The following is a 15288-nucleotide window of genomic DNA, read 5'->3' as shown; positions in this document are numbered from 1 at the left end:
GCTGGATCAAATAGCCTTGCTATAATTGAGAGTACTTCCCTCTTTGTATAAGCTGTTTTGAACTTAATCTTCTCAGTTGTAAAATAAAAGTAATCTTCTGCCGCATTCCAACGGACACCGAGTGTTTTAGCATTACTTTTATCATCGAGCGACAAAAAAGAAGAGTTAAGAAGATGTTCTTGGGGCAAATTTTTTAAAATTTGTTTAGAGTTTGAGGCCCATTTTCTCAACTCAAACCCAGCTGTACCCAATATACCAATTAATTGGTCTCGTGCCTCCAAAGCATCAGGGATCGAATGAGCTCCAACAAGAGCATCATCAACATACATTGACTCACGAAGAATTCTTGAGCCTAGCGGAAAACATCGTTCTTCATCGTCAGCTAACTGTAAAAGCGTTCTAAGGGCCAAAAAGGGGGCACAATTAACGCCAAAGTGACGGTGTTCAACTGATAATCTTCGATTTGGGTTTCACTAGGACTACGAAAAACTATCTTCTGATACTGTCTATGTTCAGATTTTAATAAAATTTGTCGATACATTTTGGATATATCTGCATTAAAGACAAACTGAAAGAGTCGCCATTTTAGAATTAGGGCTACTAAATCAGCTTGCAATATAGGGCCTACAAACAGCAAATCGTTAAGACTGTTACCATTAGAAGACGAGCTTGAAGCATTAAAAACAATTCTTAACTTTGTGGTGGTACTGTCAGGCTTAAAAACTCCATGGTGAGGTAAATAATAACTCGGACTACTTTCTGAATTTTCAATTTTCTCCATGTGTCCCAAAGCTATGTATTCTTTTAAAACCTCATCATATTGAGCCTTAAATTCAGGATTTCGCATTAAAACCTTTTCATTTCTTAAATATTGACTGAGAGCAATATGACGATTTGGGCCAAGTGACGAAAAAGTATCTTTAAAGGGCAAACAAACTATATATCTTCCTTCAGAATTTCTTGTGGAAGTAGAAAGATAGATCTCTTCACATTTTTTATCCTCTTCTGATAAAATCTTTCTACGAGAAACTTCTTCTAACTCCCAAAACTTTGTTAACTGATCGTCAATGGAAACTTTTGTCATATAATTGGTTATTGAAAAACGTGAGGAATCATTACTTGGAGTTGGGCCTGTGACAATCCAGCCAAAAATTGTCTCTTGGGCCACTAAAGATTCGAAAATTCCATGTTGAACTCCATCACGAAGAATTAGGGGATACAAATCACCTCCTAACAATAAGTCTATTTCACTGCTTTCATAAAACTTGGGGTCAGCATAATTCAGATTGGGCAAATCTATATTCTTTGGAGGCTTAAATGTATGTGTAGGTACATTTCCTGTTACACGGAACTACTAAAGCCTGAATATTTAGAGATACATTTTGATCAAACAGAGAAACAATTATAAAGTTCGCAATCTTTGAAGATTTGCTTACTAATTCTCCTCCTAAACCAGTAATTTCTGCGGAAACTGGCTTATTGGGCAACTTCAATACAGTTTGTATTCTCTGAGAAACAAAACTTTCATCCGAACAAGGATCTATGAGTGCTCGAACTTTGTAATAGGAACCACAACTAATTATATTGACCCAAGCTGTAGCCAACATCACTTTCTTAGCTACTGATGTGTGATGTGACTGAACAACACCAGACGGACCTGCGATATTAGTGGACTGTAATTGATTTGTATTTGTGGACTGTATTTGTTGGACAGAACTATTTTGACTTTCGCCCTGAAATCTAGTATTTCCTTGATTTTGGCTATTATTGTTTTTATTTACAAAATCCCTATGCATTAAAGTATGGTGCTTCCTTTTGCACTTGGAGCAACCGTTTGTGCTACTACAATCACCATACATATGTCCAATGTTGAGGCAATTAAAACAATAACGAAATTTTTTCAAAGTTGAAACACGATTTCTATAATCCATATTCAAAAATCTGGTACAGGAGCTGATTTTATGGTTTTCTTTGCATAATTTGCAAAAAATGGTTTCAACTTTAGTATTATGGGCCTTAAATTGTTTTACTTTAGTTGATGTATGGTTATTGTTACTATTAAGTGCCGATTGGGAACCACTGGGATTTGAATTGTTTATAGCTATGATATCTGATACACTTTCAAGGGCATGAAATCTATCGGTGAGAAAATTATTTAATTCTTCCCATTTGGGAACCTCTGTTTTGTTCTTGAACGATTGTTCCCACAGATTAAGTGAACATTCTGAGAGACGGGATGAGCATTGGAATACAAAAATAGGGTCCCATGAATTAATATCTACATTGTATAACTTAAGGATAGCCATACAATTATTGATCTCCCTTTGAAGTCTTTTAATTTCACTAGCCGATTCTTGTTGACAAGGAGCTAAATTAAAGAGCAACTTCAATTGACTATTAATCAAAACCCGTTTATTTTCATACTGAATTTTCAAATTATTCCAAGCTATCTCAAAATTTTCTGCTGTCAGGGCAACATTTCTATTTATATCCCTTGCCTCACCATCAGTTTTTCTAAACAAGTAAAATAACTTTTCTACAGGGCTAAGTCTTGTATTGTTTATGTAAATCGCAGTAAACATATCCCTAAATGTGGGCCACGAAACGTAATCCCAATGAAAAACACCAGTATCACAAGGAGGTACGGATATGGAACCACAAAGATTGGGAATTGCTGATTCTACATTTTCTTCAGTTTTTTTACCTAAGTTTGCTTTTGCTTTGGAAATAATGTTAATACATCTTATATATGTCTTGCGGACCTGCGGATGCTTTGTTTGTACCATTAACAATTCTTTCTTTTTTTCTATTGTGACATCAGAACAATCACTATAAATGCTTTTATAATTTTCCCATGATTTATCTAATTCTGATCTTTCAAAATCAAAAGCATCGTCCGTGTAACTAGAAAAATCTTCAGCTTTAAGCATAACCTCAAAGCTGATTAATTCATCCGCAGCCACTATGTATTTTTCAAAAATCGACATATTTTAATTTATTTAAGAGAACCACAAAAATATATTTCCAAAAATTTAAAACAAATCACAGAGTCACAAACTTCTTTAAATAAAATCAAGAATGAAAAGAGAAACTGAAGTTTTTTAACACCATACAAAGTTAAAGAGAACCACAAAACTTTATTTTCCAATAAAAGAGTTAAAGAGAACCACTAAGTTAAAATGCGCCAAAATCACAATTTCCAATAAGTTTAAAAACTTGAGAAAAAAGATGGACGACAAATTTATTTAGGTTCCAAAAATAAAACAACAAATACAAATGACCGTAAGGAAAAACGGCGGCTTAATGTAAAAGTTCACGATGTAATTTCAAAAAGTTACACAACCTCACTTTTTCCGAGCCACAAATAATGAACCACAATATATGCATATGAAACACTTTGCACTTTAATAATTTCAATTTACGCACCTTTTTTTTTACGGGAGAAGGACCAATGTTTGGGGCCAAATCGGGAATCCCGGTTGTTACCTCTTAGTTGCTGAGCTGGTTCCTAGGTGCTGGTTGTTGGCAAACTGTCTCCGGCAGCCGTCCACTTGGTTTTCTCTTGATGCGGCAGGTCAGGGCCAAATGTGTTTTTATATACACACAAACACTTGTTGTTGTGTTGCCAAAAACAACCCTTATTTTTATTTTATTAAAAAGCTTTGTTTACTTCTTTTGTTTGTATTTCTGTTTATTTTATTTAAGTTCACTTTTCCTTTTGTTTTTATTTAATTAAACTTTAATTTTATTTTAATTCTTAAACTTTTATTTTATTTCAATTTCTTTTATTAATTTTGCACTTGTTGTCTGTCCGGTGGTTGAAAAGCAATGAGAATAAAAACAAGTAAGAAATTATAGTCGGGCGTGGCCGACCATATGATACCCTACACCAATTGCCAATATTAAATGTGATTAATTTCAATAATTACGCATTTCTGTTAATCTTATATAGGTTCCAAATAATGTCTGTTCATGTTCGGTTGTATGCTGACTAGGAAAAATAGAAGACCGATTTTAATCATTTTCAACAGCCATCGTCAGTGGATCAAGAGAATAGTATGTGACACATTTTAACAAATTATATTCAAAATTGCGATCTGTTGCGTGCACACAAGTTTTACACGGTCACAAAGACGGACATAGCTTAATAAGGACAAATATTTTTGAGTGCTACAAACATCAACACATTGTTCCGATCATGGCGAAAATTACAGTGTTATTTATAATTACATATCAAACTTAGTTGTGCCAATTTTTGGGAAGATAGTAGTATTTATCGTAGTCATGAGCTAAGAGGCCCTAATCGGTAGGTCCGGTTGTATGGGGGCTAGGGAAAAAATTGGTCCGATCCTTATAAAATTTAATGTCGACATTTTATATAAAATGTTTATATAAAATCTATTTATGGTAAATTTCATATTGATATTAGTGTTTATAAGTGAATTGTGGACATTCAAGTCATTTCCTGAAGGGGATTTTGTATAGGGGATAGGGTCAAATAATGCCCGATCATTATAAAAATCGACAGTGTTATTTATAATTATATCCAACTTAGTTGTGCCGATTTTTGGAGAGATAGTAGTGTATTTGACAAAGTTATGAGCTAAAAGGCCCAAATCGGAAGGTCCGCTTATATGGGGGCTAGAGTAAAACTTGGTCCGATCCCTATAAAATTTATGTTGGGAATTATGTTTATATAAAACTCATTTGTGCCAAATTTCATCGTGATACTACTGTTTATAAGTGAATTGTGGACATTCAAGTCATTTTCTGAGGGGGACTTTGTATGGGGGCTAGGGTCAAATAATGCCCGATCTTTACGAAAATCACTAGAATTATTAAGACATATATAAAACTAAACTTTTCCAATTTTTGTAGAGATAGCAGATCATTTAACATAATTATGAGGTCAAAAGCCCTATTCGGGGGGTCCGGTTGTATGGGGGCTAGGTGAAATAATGGACCGATTTCAACCATTTTCAATAGCGTTCGTCCTTGGACCAAGAGAAGTGCATGTTCCAAATTTCATCAAATTATCTCAAAAATTGCGACCTGTAGAGTGCGCACAAGGTTTACATGGACACACAGACAGACGGACGGACGGACGGACGGACAGACGGACAGGAAGTGATTCTGAGTCGATTGGAGTTGCCATACAATGCATATTGTTCTAGCGATTTTACACTAGAGAAAATATAAACTATGTGTTACACTAGACAGACACAAACAACAGTCAATTATGCATCATTTTAGAGCATTATGATTGCACTTTAATTTGGTATATCATTTGTAGCATAATGTGTTCGTCTAAAAAATGGTCAATTTGATGGATCGGTAGAATTATTGTTCTATGTTTAAAACGCGTAATTTGAGGTTCCGATATGGTTGCAAATAACTTTGACAGTTTTCGTGCTAGGCAATAGTTTATGCATCATTTTAAAGCATAAGTGTTGCACTTTATTTTGGTGTATAATTTGTGGCATAATGAATTTTTACAAAAATTGGATAGATCGGTATATTTATTGGTACAGGTTCAAAATGCGGTAATTTAAGGCTCCGATATGGTTGCAAATATTTTTATAGTTTTCATTTATAACAGTCGTTTATACATCTTTTTATTGCACTATAGTTGCCATTTGCTTTGGTATATAATTTATTCCATAATATTTTTATAAAATGGCCAATTGGATAGATCGGTAGAATTATTTTCACAGCTTTAAAAACGCGGTAGTTGAGGTTCCGATATGGTTGCAAATAACATTGACAGTTTTCATGCTAGGGCAATAGTTTAGGCATCATTTTAAAGCATAAGAGTTGCACTTTATTTTGGTGTATAATTTGTGGCATAATGAATTTTTACAAAAATTGGATAGATCGGTATATTTATATGTACAGGTTTAGAAATGCGGTAATTTAAGGCTCCGATATGGTTGCAAATATCTTTATAGTTTTCATGTATAGCAGTCGTTTATATATCTTTTTTGCATTATAGTTGCCATTTGTTTTGGTATAATTTATTGCATAATGTTTTTAGAAAATGGCCAATTGGATAGATCGGTAGAATTATTTTCCCAGGTTTAAAAACGCGGTAATTTGAGGTTCCGATATGGTTGTGAATAACTTTGACAGTTTTCATGCTATGACAGTCATTTATGCATCATTTTAAAGCATTACAGTTGCACTTTGTTTTGGTGTATAATTTGTGGCATAATGAATTTTTACAAAAATTGGATAGATCGGTATATTTATTGGTACAGGTTTAAAAATGCGGTAATTTAAGGCTCCGATATGGTTGCAAATAACTTTTATAGTTTTCATGTTATAACAGTCGTTTATACATCTTTTTATTGCATTATAGTTGCCATTTGTTTTGGTATATAATTTATTGCATAATGTATTTTAGAAAATGACCAATTGGATAGATCGGTAGAATATTTTCCCAGGTTAAAAAAGGCGGTAATTTGAGGTTCCGATATGGTTGCAAATAACATTGACAGTTTTCATGCTATGACAGTCATTTATGCATCATTTAAAGCATTATGATTGCACTTTAATATGGTATATCATTTGTAGCATAATGTGTGTTTTACAAATTGGTCAATTTGATAGATCGGTAGAATTATTGTTCTATGTTTATTAAACGCAGTAATCTGAGGTTCCGATATGGTTGCAATTAACTTTGGCAGTTTTCGTGCTAGGGCAATAGTTTAGGCATCATTTTAAAGCATAAGAGTTGCACTTTTTGGTGTATAATTTGTGGCATAATGAATTTTTACAAAAATTGGATAGATCGGTATATTTATTGGTACAGGTTCAAAAATGCGGTAATTTAAGGCTCCGATATGGTTGCAAATAACTTTTATAGTTTTCATGTTGTCGTTTATGCACCATTTTAAAGCATTAAAATTGCCATTTGTTTCGGTATATAATTTATTGCATAATGTATTTTTAGAAAATGACCAATTGGATAGATCGGTAGAATTATTTTCCCAGGTTAAAAAGGCGGTAATTTGAGGTTCCGATATGGTTGCAAATAACTTTGACAGTTTTCATGCTAGGGCAATAGTTTAGGCATCATTTTAAAGCATAAGAGTTGCACTTTATTTTGGTGTATAATTTGTGGCATAATGAATTTTTACAAAATTGGATAGATCGGTATATTTATTGGTACAGGTTCAAAAATGCGGTAATTTAAGGCTCCGATATGGTTGCAAATAACTTTTATAGTTTTCATGTTATAACAGTCGTTATATATCTTTTTATTGCACTATAGTTGCCATTTGCTTTGGTATATAATTTATTCCATAATATATTTTTAGAAAATGGCCAATTGGATAGATCGGTAGAATTATTTTCACAGCTTTGAAAACGCGGTAGTTTTAGGTTCCGATATGGTTGCAAATAACATTGACAGTTTTCATGCTATGACAATCATTAATGCACCATTTTAAAGCATTATGATTGCACTTTAATATGGTACATAATTTGTTGCATAATGTGTGTTTTTGGTCAATTGATAGATCGGTAGAATTATTGTTCTATGTTTAATAAACGCTGTAATCTAAGGTTCCGATATGGTTGCAATTAACTTCGGCAGTTTTCGTGCTAGGACAGTCATTTATGCACCATTTTAAAGCATTAAAATTGCCATTTGTTTTGGTATATTTATTGCATAATGTATTTTTAGAAAATGGCCAATTGGATAGATCGGTAGAATTATTTTCCCAGGTTTAAAAAGGCGGTAATTTGAGGTTCCGATATGGTTGCGAATAACTTTGACAGTTTTCATGCTATGACAATAATTTATGCATAACTTTAATGCGTTACGTTTGTACTTTAACTTGGTATATCATTTGTGGCAAATGTGTTCTTCTAAAAAATTGTAAATTCGATGGATCGGTAGAATTGTTGTTCTATGTTTAAAAACGCTATGATTTGAGTTTCCGATAGTTGCAAATAACTTTGACAGTTTTCATGCCAGGACAATCGTTTATGCATCATTTAAAAGCATTAGTTGCACTTTGTTTTGGTGTATAATTTGTGGCATAATGAATTTTTACAAAAATAGGATAGATCGGTATATTTATTGGTACAGGTTTAAAAATGCGGTAATTTAAGGCTCCGATATGGTTGCAAATAACTTTTTTTTTTATAACAGTCCTTTATATATCTTTTATTGCATTATAGTTGCCACTTGTTTTTGTATATAATTTATTGCATAATATATTTTTAGAAAATGGCCAATTGGATAGATCGGTAGAATTATTTTCACAGCTTTAAAAACGCGGTAATTTGAGGTTCCGATATGGCTGCAAATAACATTGACAGTTTTCACGCTATAACAGTCATTTATGCATCATTTTAAAGCATTATGATTGCACTTTAATATGGTATATCATTTGTAGCATAATGTATGTTTTTACAAATTGGTCAATTTGATAGATCGGTAGAATTATTGCTCTATGTTTAATAAACGCAGTAATCTGAGGTTCCGATATGGTTGCAATTAACTTTGGCAGTTTTCGTGCTAGGACAGTCGTTTATGCATTAAAATTGCCAATTGTTTTGGTATATAATTTATTGCATAATGTATTTTTAGAAAATGGCTAATTGGATAGATCGGTAGAATTATTTTCCCAGGTTTAAAAACGCGGTAATTTGAGGTTCCGATATGGTTGTGAATAACTTTGACAGTTTTCATGCTATGACAGTCATTTATGCATCATTTTAAAGCATTACAGTTGCACTTTGTTTTGGTGTATAATTTGTGGCATAATGAATTTTTACAAAAATTGGATAGATCGGTATATTTATTGGTACAGGTTTAAAAATGCGGTAATTTAAGGCTCCGATATGGTTGCAAATAACTTTTTTTTTTATAACAGTCCTTTATATATTTTATTGCATTATAGTTGCCACTTGTTTGGTATATAATTTATTGCATAATATATTTTTAGAAAATGACCAATTGAATAGATCGGTAGAATTATTTTCACAGCTTTAAAAACGCGTAATTTGAGGTTCCGATATGGCTGCAAATAACATTGACAGTTTTCACGCTATAACAGTCATTTATGCATCATTTTAAAGCATTATGATTGCACTTTAATATGGTTTATCATTTGTAGCATAATGTGTGTTTTTACAAATTGGTCAATTTGATAGATCGGTAGAATTATTGTTCTATGTTTAATAAACGCAGTAATCTGAGGTTCCGATATGGTTGCAATTAACTTTGGCAGTTTTCGTGCTAGGACAGTCGTTTATGCATTAAAATTGCCATTTGTTTTGGTATATAATTTATTGCATAATGTATTTTTAGAAAATGGCCAATTGGATAGATCGGTAGAATTATTTTCCCAGGTTTAAAAACGCGGTAATTTGAGGTTCCGATATGGTTGTGAATAACTTTGACAGTTTTCATGCTATGACAGTCATTTATGCATCATTTTAAAGCATTACAGTTGCACTTTGTTTTGGTGTATAATTTGTGGCATAATGAATTTTTACAAAAATTGGATAGATCGGTATATTTATTGGTACAGGTTTAAAATGCGGTATTTAAGGCTCCGATATGGTTGCAAATAACTTTATAGTTTTCATGTTATAAACAGTTGTTTATACAATCTTTTATTGCATTATAGTTGCCATTTGTTTTGGTATATAATTTATTGCATTAATGTATTTTTAGAAAATGGCCAATTGGATAGATCGATAGAAGTATTTTCACAGGTTTAAAAAGGCGGTAATTTGAGGTTCCGATATGGTTGTGAATAACTTTGACATTCATGCTATGACAGTATCATTTTAAAGCATTATGATTGCACTTTATTTGGTATATCATTTGTGGCATAATGTTTTCGTCTAAAAAATGGTCAATTTGATGGATCGGTAGAATTATTGTTCTATGTTTAAAAAACGCGATAATTTGAGGTTCCGATATGGTTGCAAATAACATTGACAGTTTTCATGCTATGACAGTCCATTTATGCATCATTTAAAAGCATTATGATTGCACTTTAATATGGTATATCATTTGTAGCATAATGTGTGTTTTTAACAATTGGTCATTTGATAGATCGGTAGAATTATTGTTCTATGTTATATTAAACGCAGTATCTGAGGTTCCGATATGGTTGCAATTAACTTTGGCTAGTTTTCGTGCTAGGACAGTCGTTATGCACCATTTTAAAGCATTAAAATTGCCATTTGTTTTCGGTATATAATTTATTGCATAATGTATTTTTAGAAATGGCCAATTGGGTAGATCGGTAGAATTATTTTCCCAGGTTTAAAAATGCGGTAATTTGAGGTTCCGATATGGTTGTGAATAACTTTGACTGTTTTCATGCTATGACAGTCAATTATGCATCATTTTAGAGCATTATGATTGCACTTTAATTTGGTATATCATTTGTAGCATAATGTGTTCGTCTAAAAAATGGTCAATTTGATGGATCGGTAGAATTATTGTTCTATGTTTAAAAACGCGGTAATTTGGGGTTCCGATATGGTTGCAAATAACTTTGACAGTTTTCATGCTAGGGCAATAGTTTAGGCATCACTTTAAAGCATAAGAGTTGCACTTTGTTTTGGTGTATAATTTGTGGCATAATGAATTTTTACAAAAATTGGATAGATCGGTATATTTATTGGTACAGGTTCAAAAATGCGGTTATTTAAGGTTCCGATATGGTTGCAAATAACTTTTATAGTTATATATATCTTTTTATTGCACTATAATTGCCATTTGCTTTGGTATATAATTTATTCCATAATATATTTTTAGAAAATGGCCAATTGGATAGATCGGTAGAATTATTGTTCTATGTTTAAAAACGCGGTAGTTTGAGGTTCCGATATGGTTGCAAATAACATTGACAGTTTTCATGCTATGACAGTCATTTATGCACCATTTTAAAGCATTATGATTGCACTTTTATATGGTACATAATTTGTTGCATAATGTGTGTTTTTACAAATTGGTCAATATGATAGATCGGAAGAATTATTGTTCTATGTTTATAAACGCTGTAATCTGAGGTTCCGATATGGTTGCAATTAACTTTGGCAGTTTTCGTGCTAGGACAGTCATTTATGCACCATTTTAAAGCATTAAAATTGCCATTTGTTTTGGTATATAATTTATTGCATAATGTATTTTTAGAAAATGGCCAATTGGTTAGATCGGTAGAATTATTTTCCCAGGTTTAAAAAGGCGGTAATTTGAGGTTCCGATATGGTTGCGAATAACTTTGACAGTTTTCATGCTATGACAATAATTTATGCATCACTTTAATGCATTACGATTGTACTTTAACTTGGTATATCATTTGTGGCAAAATGTGTTCTTCTAAAAAATTGTAAATTCGATGGATCGGTAGAATTGTTGTTCTATGTTTAAAAACGCTATGATTTGAGGTTCCGATATGGTTGCAAATAACTTTGACAGTTTTCATGCCAGGACAATCGTTTATGCATCATTTTAAAGCATTACAGTTGCACTTTGTTTTGGTGTATAATTTGTGGCATAATGAATTTTTAAAAAAATTGGATAGATCGGTATATTCATTGGTACAGGTTTAGAAATGCGGTAATTTAAGGCTCCGATATGGTTGCAAATATCTTTTATAGTTTTCATGTTATAACAGTCGTTATACATCTTTTATTGCATTATAGTTGCAATTTGTTTTGGTATATAATTTATTGCATAATGTATTTTTAGAAAATGGCCAATTGGATAGATCGGTAGAATTATTTTCCCAGGTTTAAAAAGGCGGTAATTTGAGGTTCCGATATGGTTGCGAATAACTTTGACAGTTTTCATGCTATGACAATAATTTATGCATCACTTTAATGCGTTACGTTTGTACTTTAACTTGGTATATCATTTGTGGCAAAATGTGTTCTTCTAAAAAATTGTAAATTCGATGGATCGGTAGAATTGTTGTTCTATGTTTAAAAACGCTATGATTTGAGTTTCCGATATGGTTGCAAATAACTTTGACAGTTTTCATGCCAGGACAATCGTTTATGCATCATTTTAAAGCATTACAGTTGCACTTTGTTTTGGTGTATAATTTGTGGCATAATGAATTTTTACAAAAATAGGATAGATCGGTATATTTATTGGTACAGGTTTAAAAATGCGGTAATTTAAGGCTCCGATATGGTTGCAAATAACTTTTTTTTTTATAACAGTCCTTTATATATCTTTTTATTGCATTATAGTTGCCACTTGTTTTGGTATATAATTTATTGCATAATATATTTTTAGAAAATGGCCAATTGGATAGATCGGTTAGAATTATTTTCCACAGCTTTAAAAAGGCGGTAATTTGAGGTTCCGATATGGCTCGCAAATAACATTGACAGTTTTCCACGCTATAACAGTTCATTTATGCATCATTTTAAAGCATTATGATTGCACTTTAATATGGTATATTTTTGTAGCATAATGTGTGTTTTTACAAATTAGGTCAATTTGATAGATCGGTAGAATTATGTTCTATGTTTAATAACGCAGTAATCTGAGGTTCCGATATGGTTGCAATTACCTTTGGCAGTTTTCGTGCTAGGACAGTCGTTTATGCATTAAAATTGCCAATTGTTTTGGTATATAATTTATTGCATAATGTATTTTTAGAAAATGGCTAATTGGATAGATCGGTAGAATTATTTTCCCAGGTATAAAAACGCGGTAATTTTGAGGTTCCGATATGGTTGTGAATAACTTTGACAGTTTTCATGCTATGACAGTCATTTATGCATCATTTTAAAGCATTACAGTTGCACTTTGTTTTGGTGTATAATTTGTGGCATAATGAATTTTTACAAAAATTGGATAGATCGGTATATTTATTGGTACAGGTTTAAAAATGCGGTAATTTAAGGCTCCGATATGGTTGCAAATAACTTTTTTTTTTATAACAGTCCTTTATATATCTTTTATTGCATTATAGTTGCCACTTGTTTTGGTATATAATTTATTGCATAATATATTTTTAGAAAATGCCCAATTGGATAGATCGGTAGAATTATTTCACAGCTTTAAAAACGCGGTAATTTGAGGTTCCGATATGGCTGCAAATAACATTGACAGTTTTCACGCTATAGCAGTCATTTATGCATCATTTAAAGCATTATGATTGCACTTTAATATGGTATATCATTTGTAGCATAATGTGTGTTTTTACAAATTGGTCAATTTGATAGATCGGTAGAATTATTGTTCTATGTTTAATAAACGCAGTAATCTGAGGTTCCGATATGGTTGCAATTACTTTGGCAGTTTTCGTGCTAGGACAGTCGTTTATGCATTAAAATTGCCATTTGTTTTGGTATATAATTTATTGCATAATGTATTTTTAGAAATGGCCAATTGGATAGATCGGTAGAATTATTTTCCCAGGTTTAAAAACGCGGTCATTTGAGGTTCCGATATGGTTGTGAATAACTTTGACAGTTTTCATGCCAAGACAATCGTTTATGCATCATTTTAAAGCATTACAGTTGCACTTTTGTTTGGTGTATAATTTGTGGCATAATGAATTTTTACAAAAATTGGATAGATCGGTATATTTATTGGTACAGGTTTTAAAAATGCGGTAATTTAAGGCTCCGATATGGTTGCAAATAACTTTTATAGTTTTCATGTTATAACAGTTGTTTATACATCTTTTTATTGCATTATAGTTGCCATTTGTTTTGGTATATAATTATTGCATAATGTATTTTTAGAAAATGGCCAATTGGATAGATCGATAGAATTATTTTCCCAGGTTTAAAAAGGCGGTAATCTGAGGTTCCGATATGGTTGTGAATAACTTTGACAGTCTTCATGCTATCATTTTAAAGCATTATGATTGCACTTTAATTTGGTATATCATTTGTGGCATAATGTGTTCGTCTAAAAAATGGTCAATTTGATGGATCGGTAGAATTAGTGTTCTATGTTTAAAAACGCGATAATTTGAGGTTCCGATATGGTTGCAAATAACATTGACAGTTTTCATGCTATGACAGTCATTTATGCATCATTTTAAATCATTATGATTGCACTTTAATATGGTATATCATTTGTAGCATAATGTGTGTTTTTTACAAATTGGTCAATTTGATAGATCGGTAGAATTATTGTTCTATGTTTAATAAACGCAGGTAATCTGAGGTTCCGATATGGTTGCAAATAACTTTGACAGTTTTCATGCTAGGGCAATAGTTTAGGCATCATTTTAAAGCATAAGAGTTGCACTTTATTTTGGTGTATAATTTGTGGCATAATGAATTTTTACAAAAATTGGATAGATCGGTATATTTATTGGTACAAGGTTCAAAAATGCGGTAATTTAAGGCTCCGATATGGTTGCAAATAACTTTTATAGTTTTCATGTTATAACAGTCGTTTATATATCTTTTTATTGCACTATAATTGCCATTTGCTTTGGTATATAATTTATTCCATAATATATTTTTAGAAAATGGCCAATTGGATAGATCGGTAGAATTATTTTCACAGCTTTAAAAAACGCGGTAGTTTGAGGTTCCGATATGGTTGCAAATAACATTGACAGTTTTCATGCTATGACAGTCATTTATGCACCATTTTAAAGCATTATGATTGCACTTTTATATGGTACATAATTTGTTGCATAATGTGTGTTTTTACAAATTGGTCAATTTGATAGATCGGAAGAATTATTGTTCTATGTTTAATAAACGCTGTAATCTGAGGTTCCGATATGGTTGCAATTAACTTTGGCAGTTTTCGTGCTAGGACAGTCATTTATGCACCATTTTAAAGCATTAAAATTGCCATTTGTTTTGGTATATAATTTATTGCATAATGTATTTTTAGAAAATGGCCAATTGGTTAGATCGGTAGAATTATTTTCCCAGGTTAAAAAGGGCGGTAATTTGAGGTTCCGATATGGTTGCGAATAACTTTGACAGTTTTCATGCTATGACAATAATTTATGCATCACTTTAATGCATTACGATTGTACTTTAACTTGGTATATCATTTGTGGCAAAATGTGTTCTTCTAAAAAATTGTAAATTCGATGGATCGGTAGAATTGTTGTTCTATGTTTAAAAAACGCTATGATTTGAGGTTCCGATATGGTTGCAAATAACTTTGACAGTTTTCATGCCAGGACAATCGTTTATGCATCATTTTAAAGCATTACAGTTGCACTTTGTTTTGGTGTATAATTTGTGGCATAATGAATTTTTAAAAAAATTGGATAGATCGGTATATTTATTGGTACAGGTTCAAAAATGCGGTAA

General features: G+C 32.0%; 1 protein-coding gene across 1 annotated transcript; it reads right to left on the bottom strand.

The window, feature by feature from the left end:
- Window positions 1-382: 382 nt before the first annotated feature.
- LOC119614323 lies at window positions 383-2987 on the bottom strand. Its single transcript, XM_037970464.1, has 2 exons — window positions 1437-2987; window positions 383-1351 (listed from the first exon to the last, which is right to left on the bottom strand). Exons 1-2 carry the CDS (start codon window positions 2985-2987, stop codon window positions 383-385), a joined length of 2520 nt encoding a protein of 839 aa, XP_037826392.1.
- Between the last annotated feature and the right edge of the window lie 12301 nt (window positions 2988-15288).

The sequence above is a fragment of the Lucilia sericata genome, unplaced genomic scaffold (genome assembly GCF_015586225.1).
Source record: "Lucilia sericata isolate MDLA Ls3-8-SP2 unplaced genomic scaffold, ASM1558622v1 Contig002793F_arrow, whole genome shotgun sequence".
Classification (NCBI taxonomy): Eukaryota; Metazoa; Arthropoda; class Insecta; order Diptera; family Calliphoridae; genus Lucilia; species Lucilia sericata.
This window is presented reverse-complemented; position numbering and strand designations above follow the sequence as displayed.

Bases quoted from the DNA above. Each gene is read 5' to 3' on its own strand.
- LOC119614323 (XM_037970464.1), bottom strand. From the start codon at position 2,987: ATGTCGATTTTTGAAAAATACATAGTGGCTGCGGATGAATTAATCAGC. The intron at 1,352-1,436 runs GTAAGCAAATCT...AGGCTTTAGTAG, and splicing joins CTGGTTTAGGAGGAGAATTA to TTCCGTGTAACAGGAAATGT.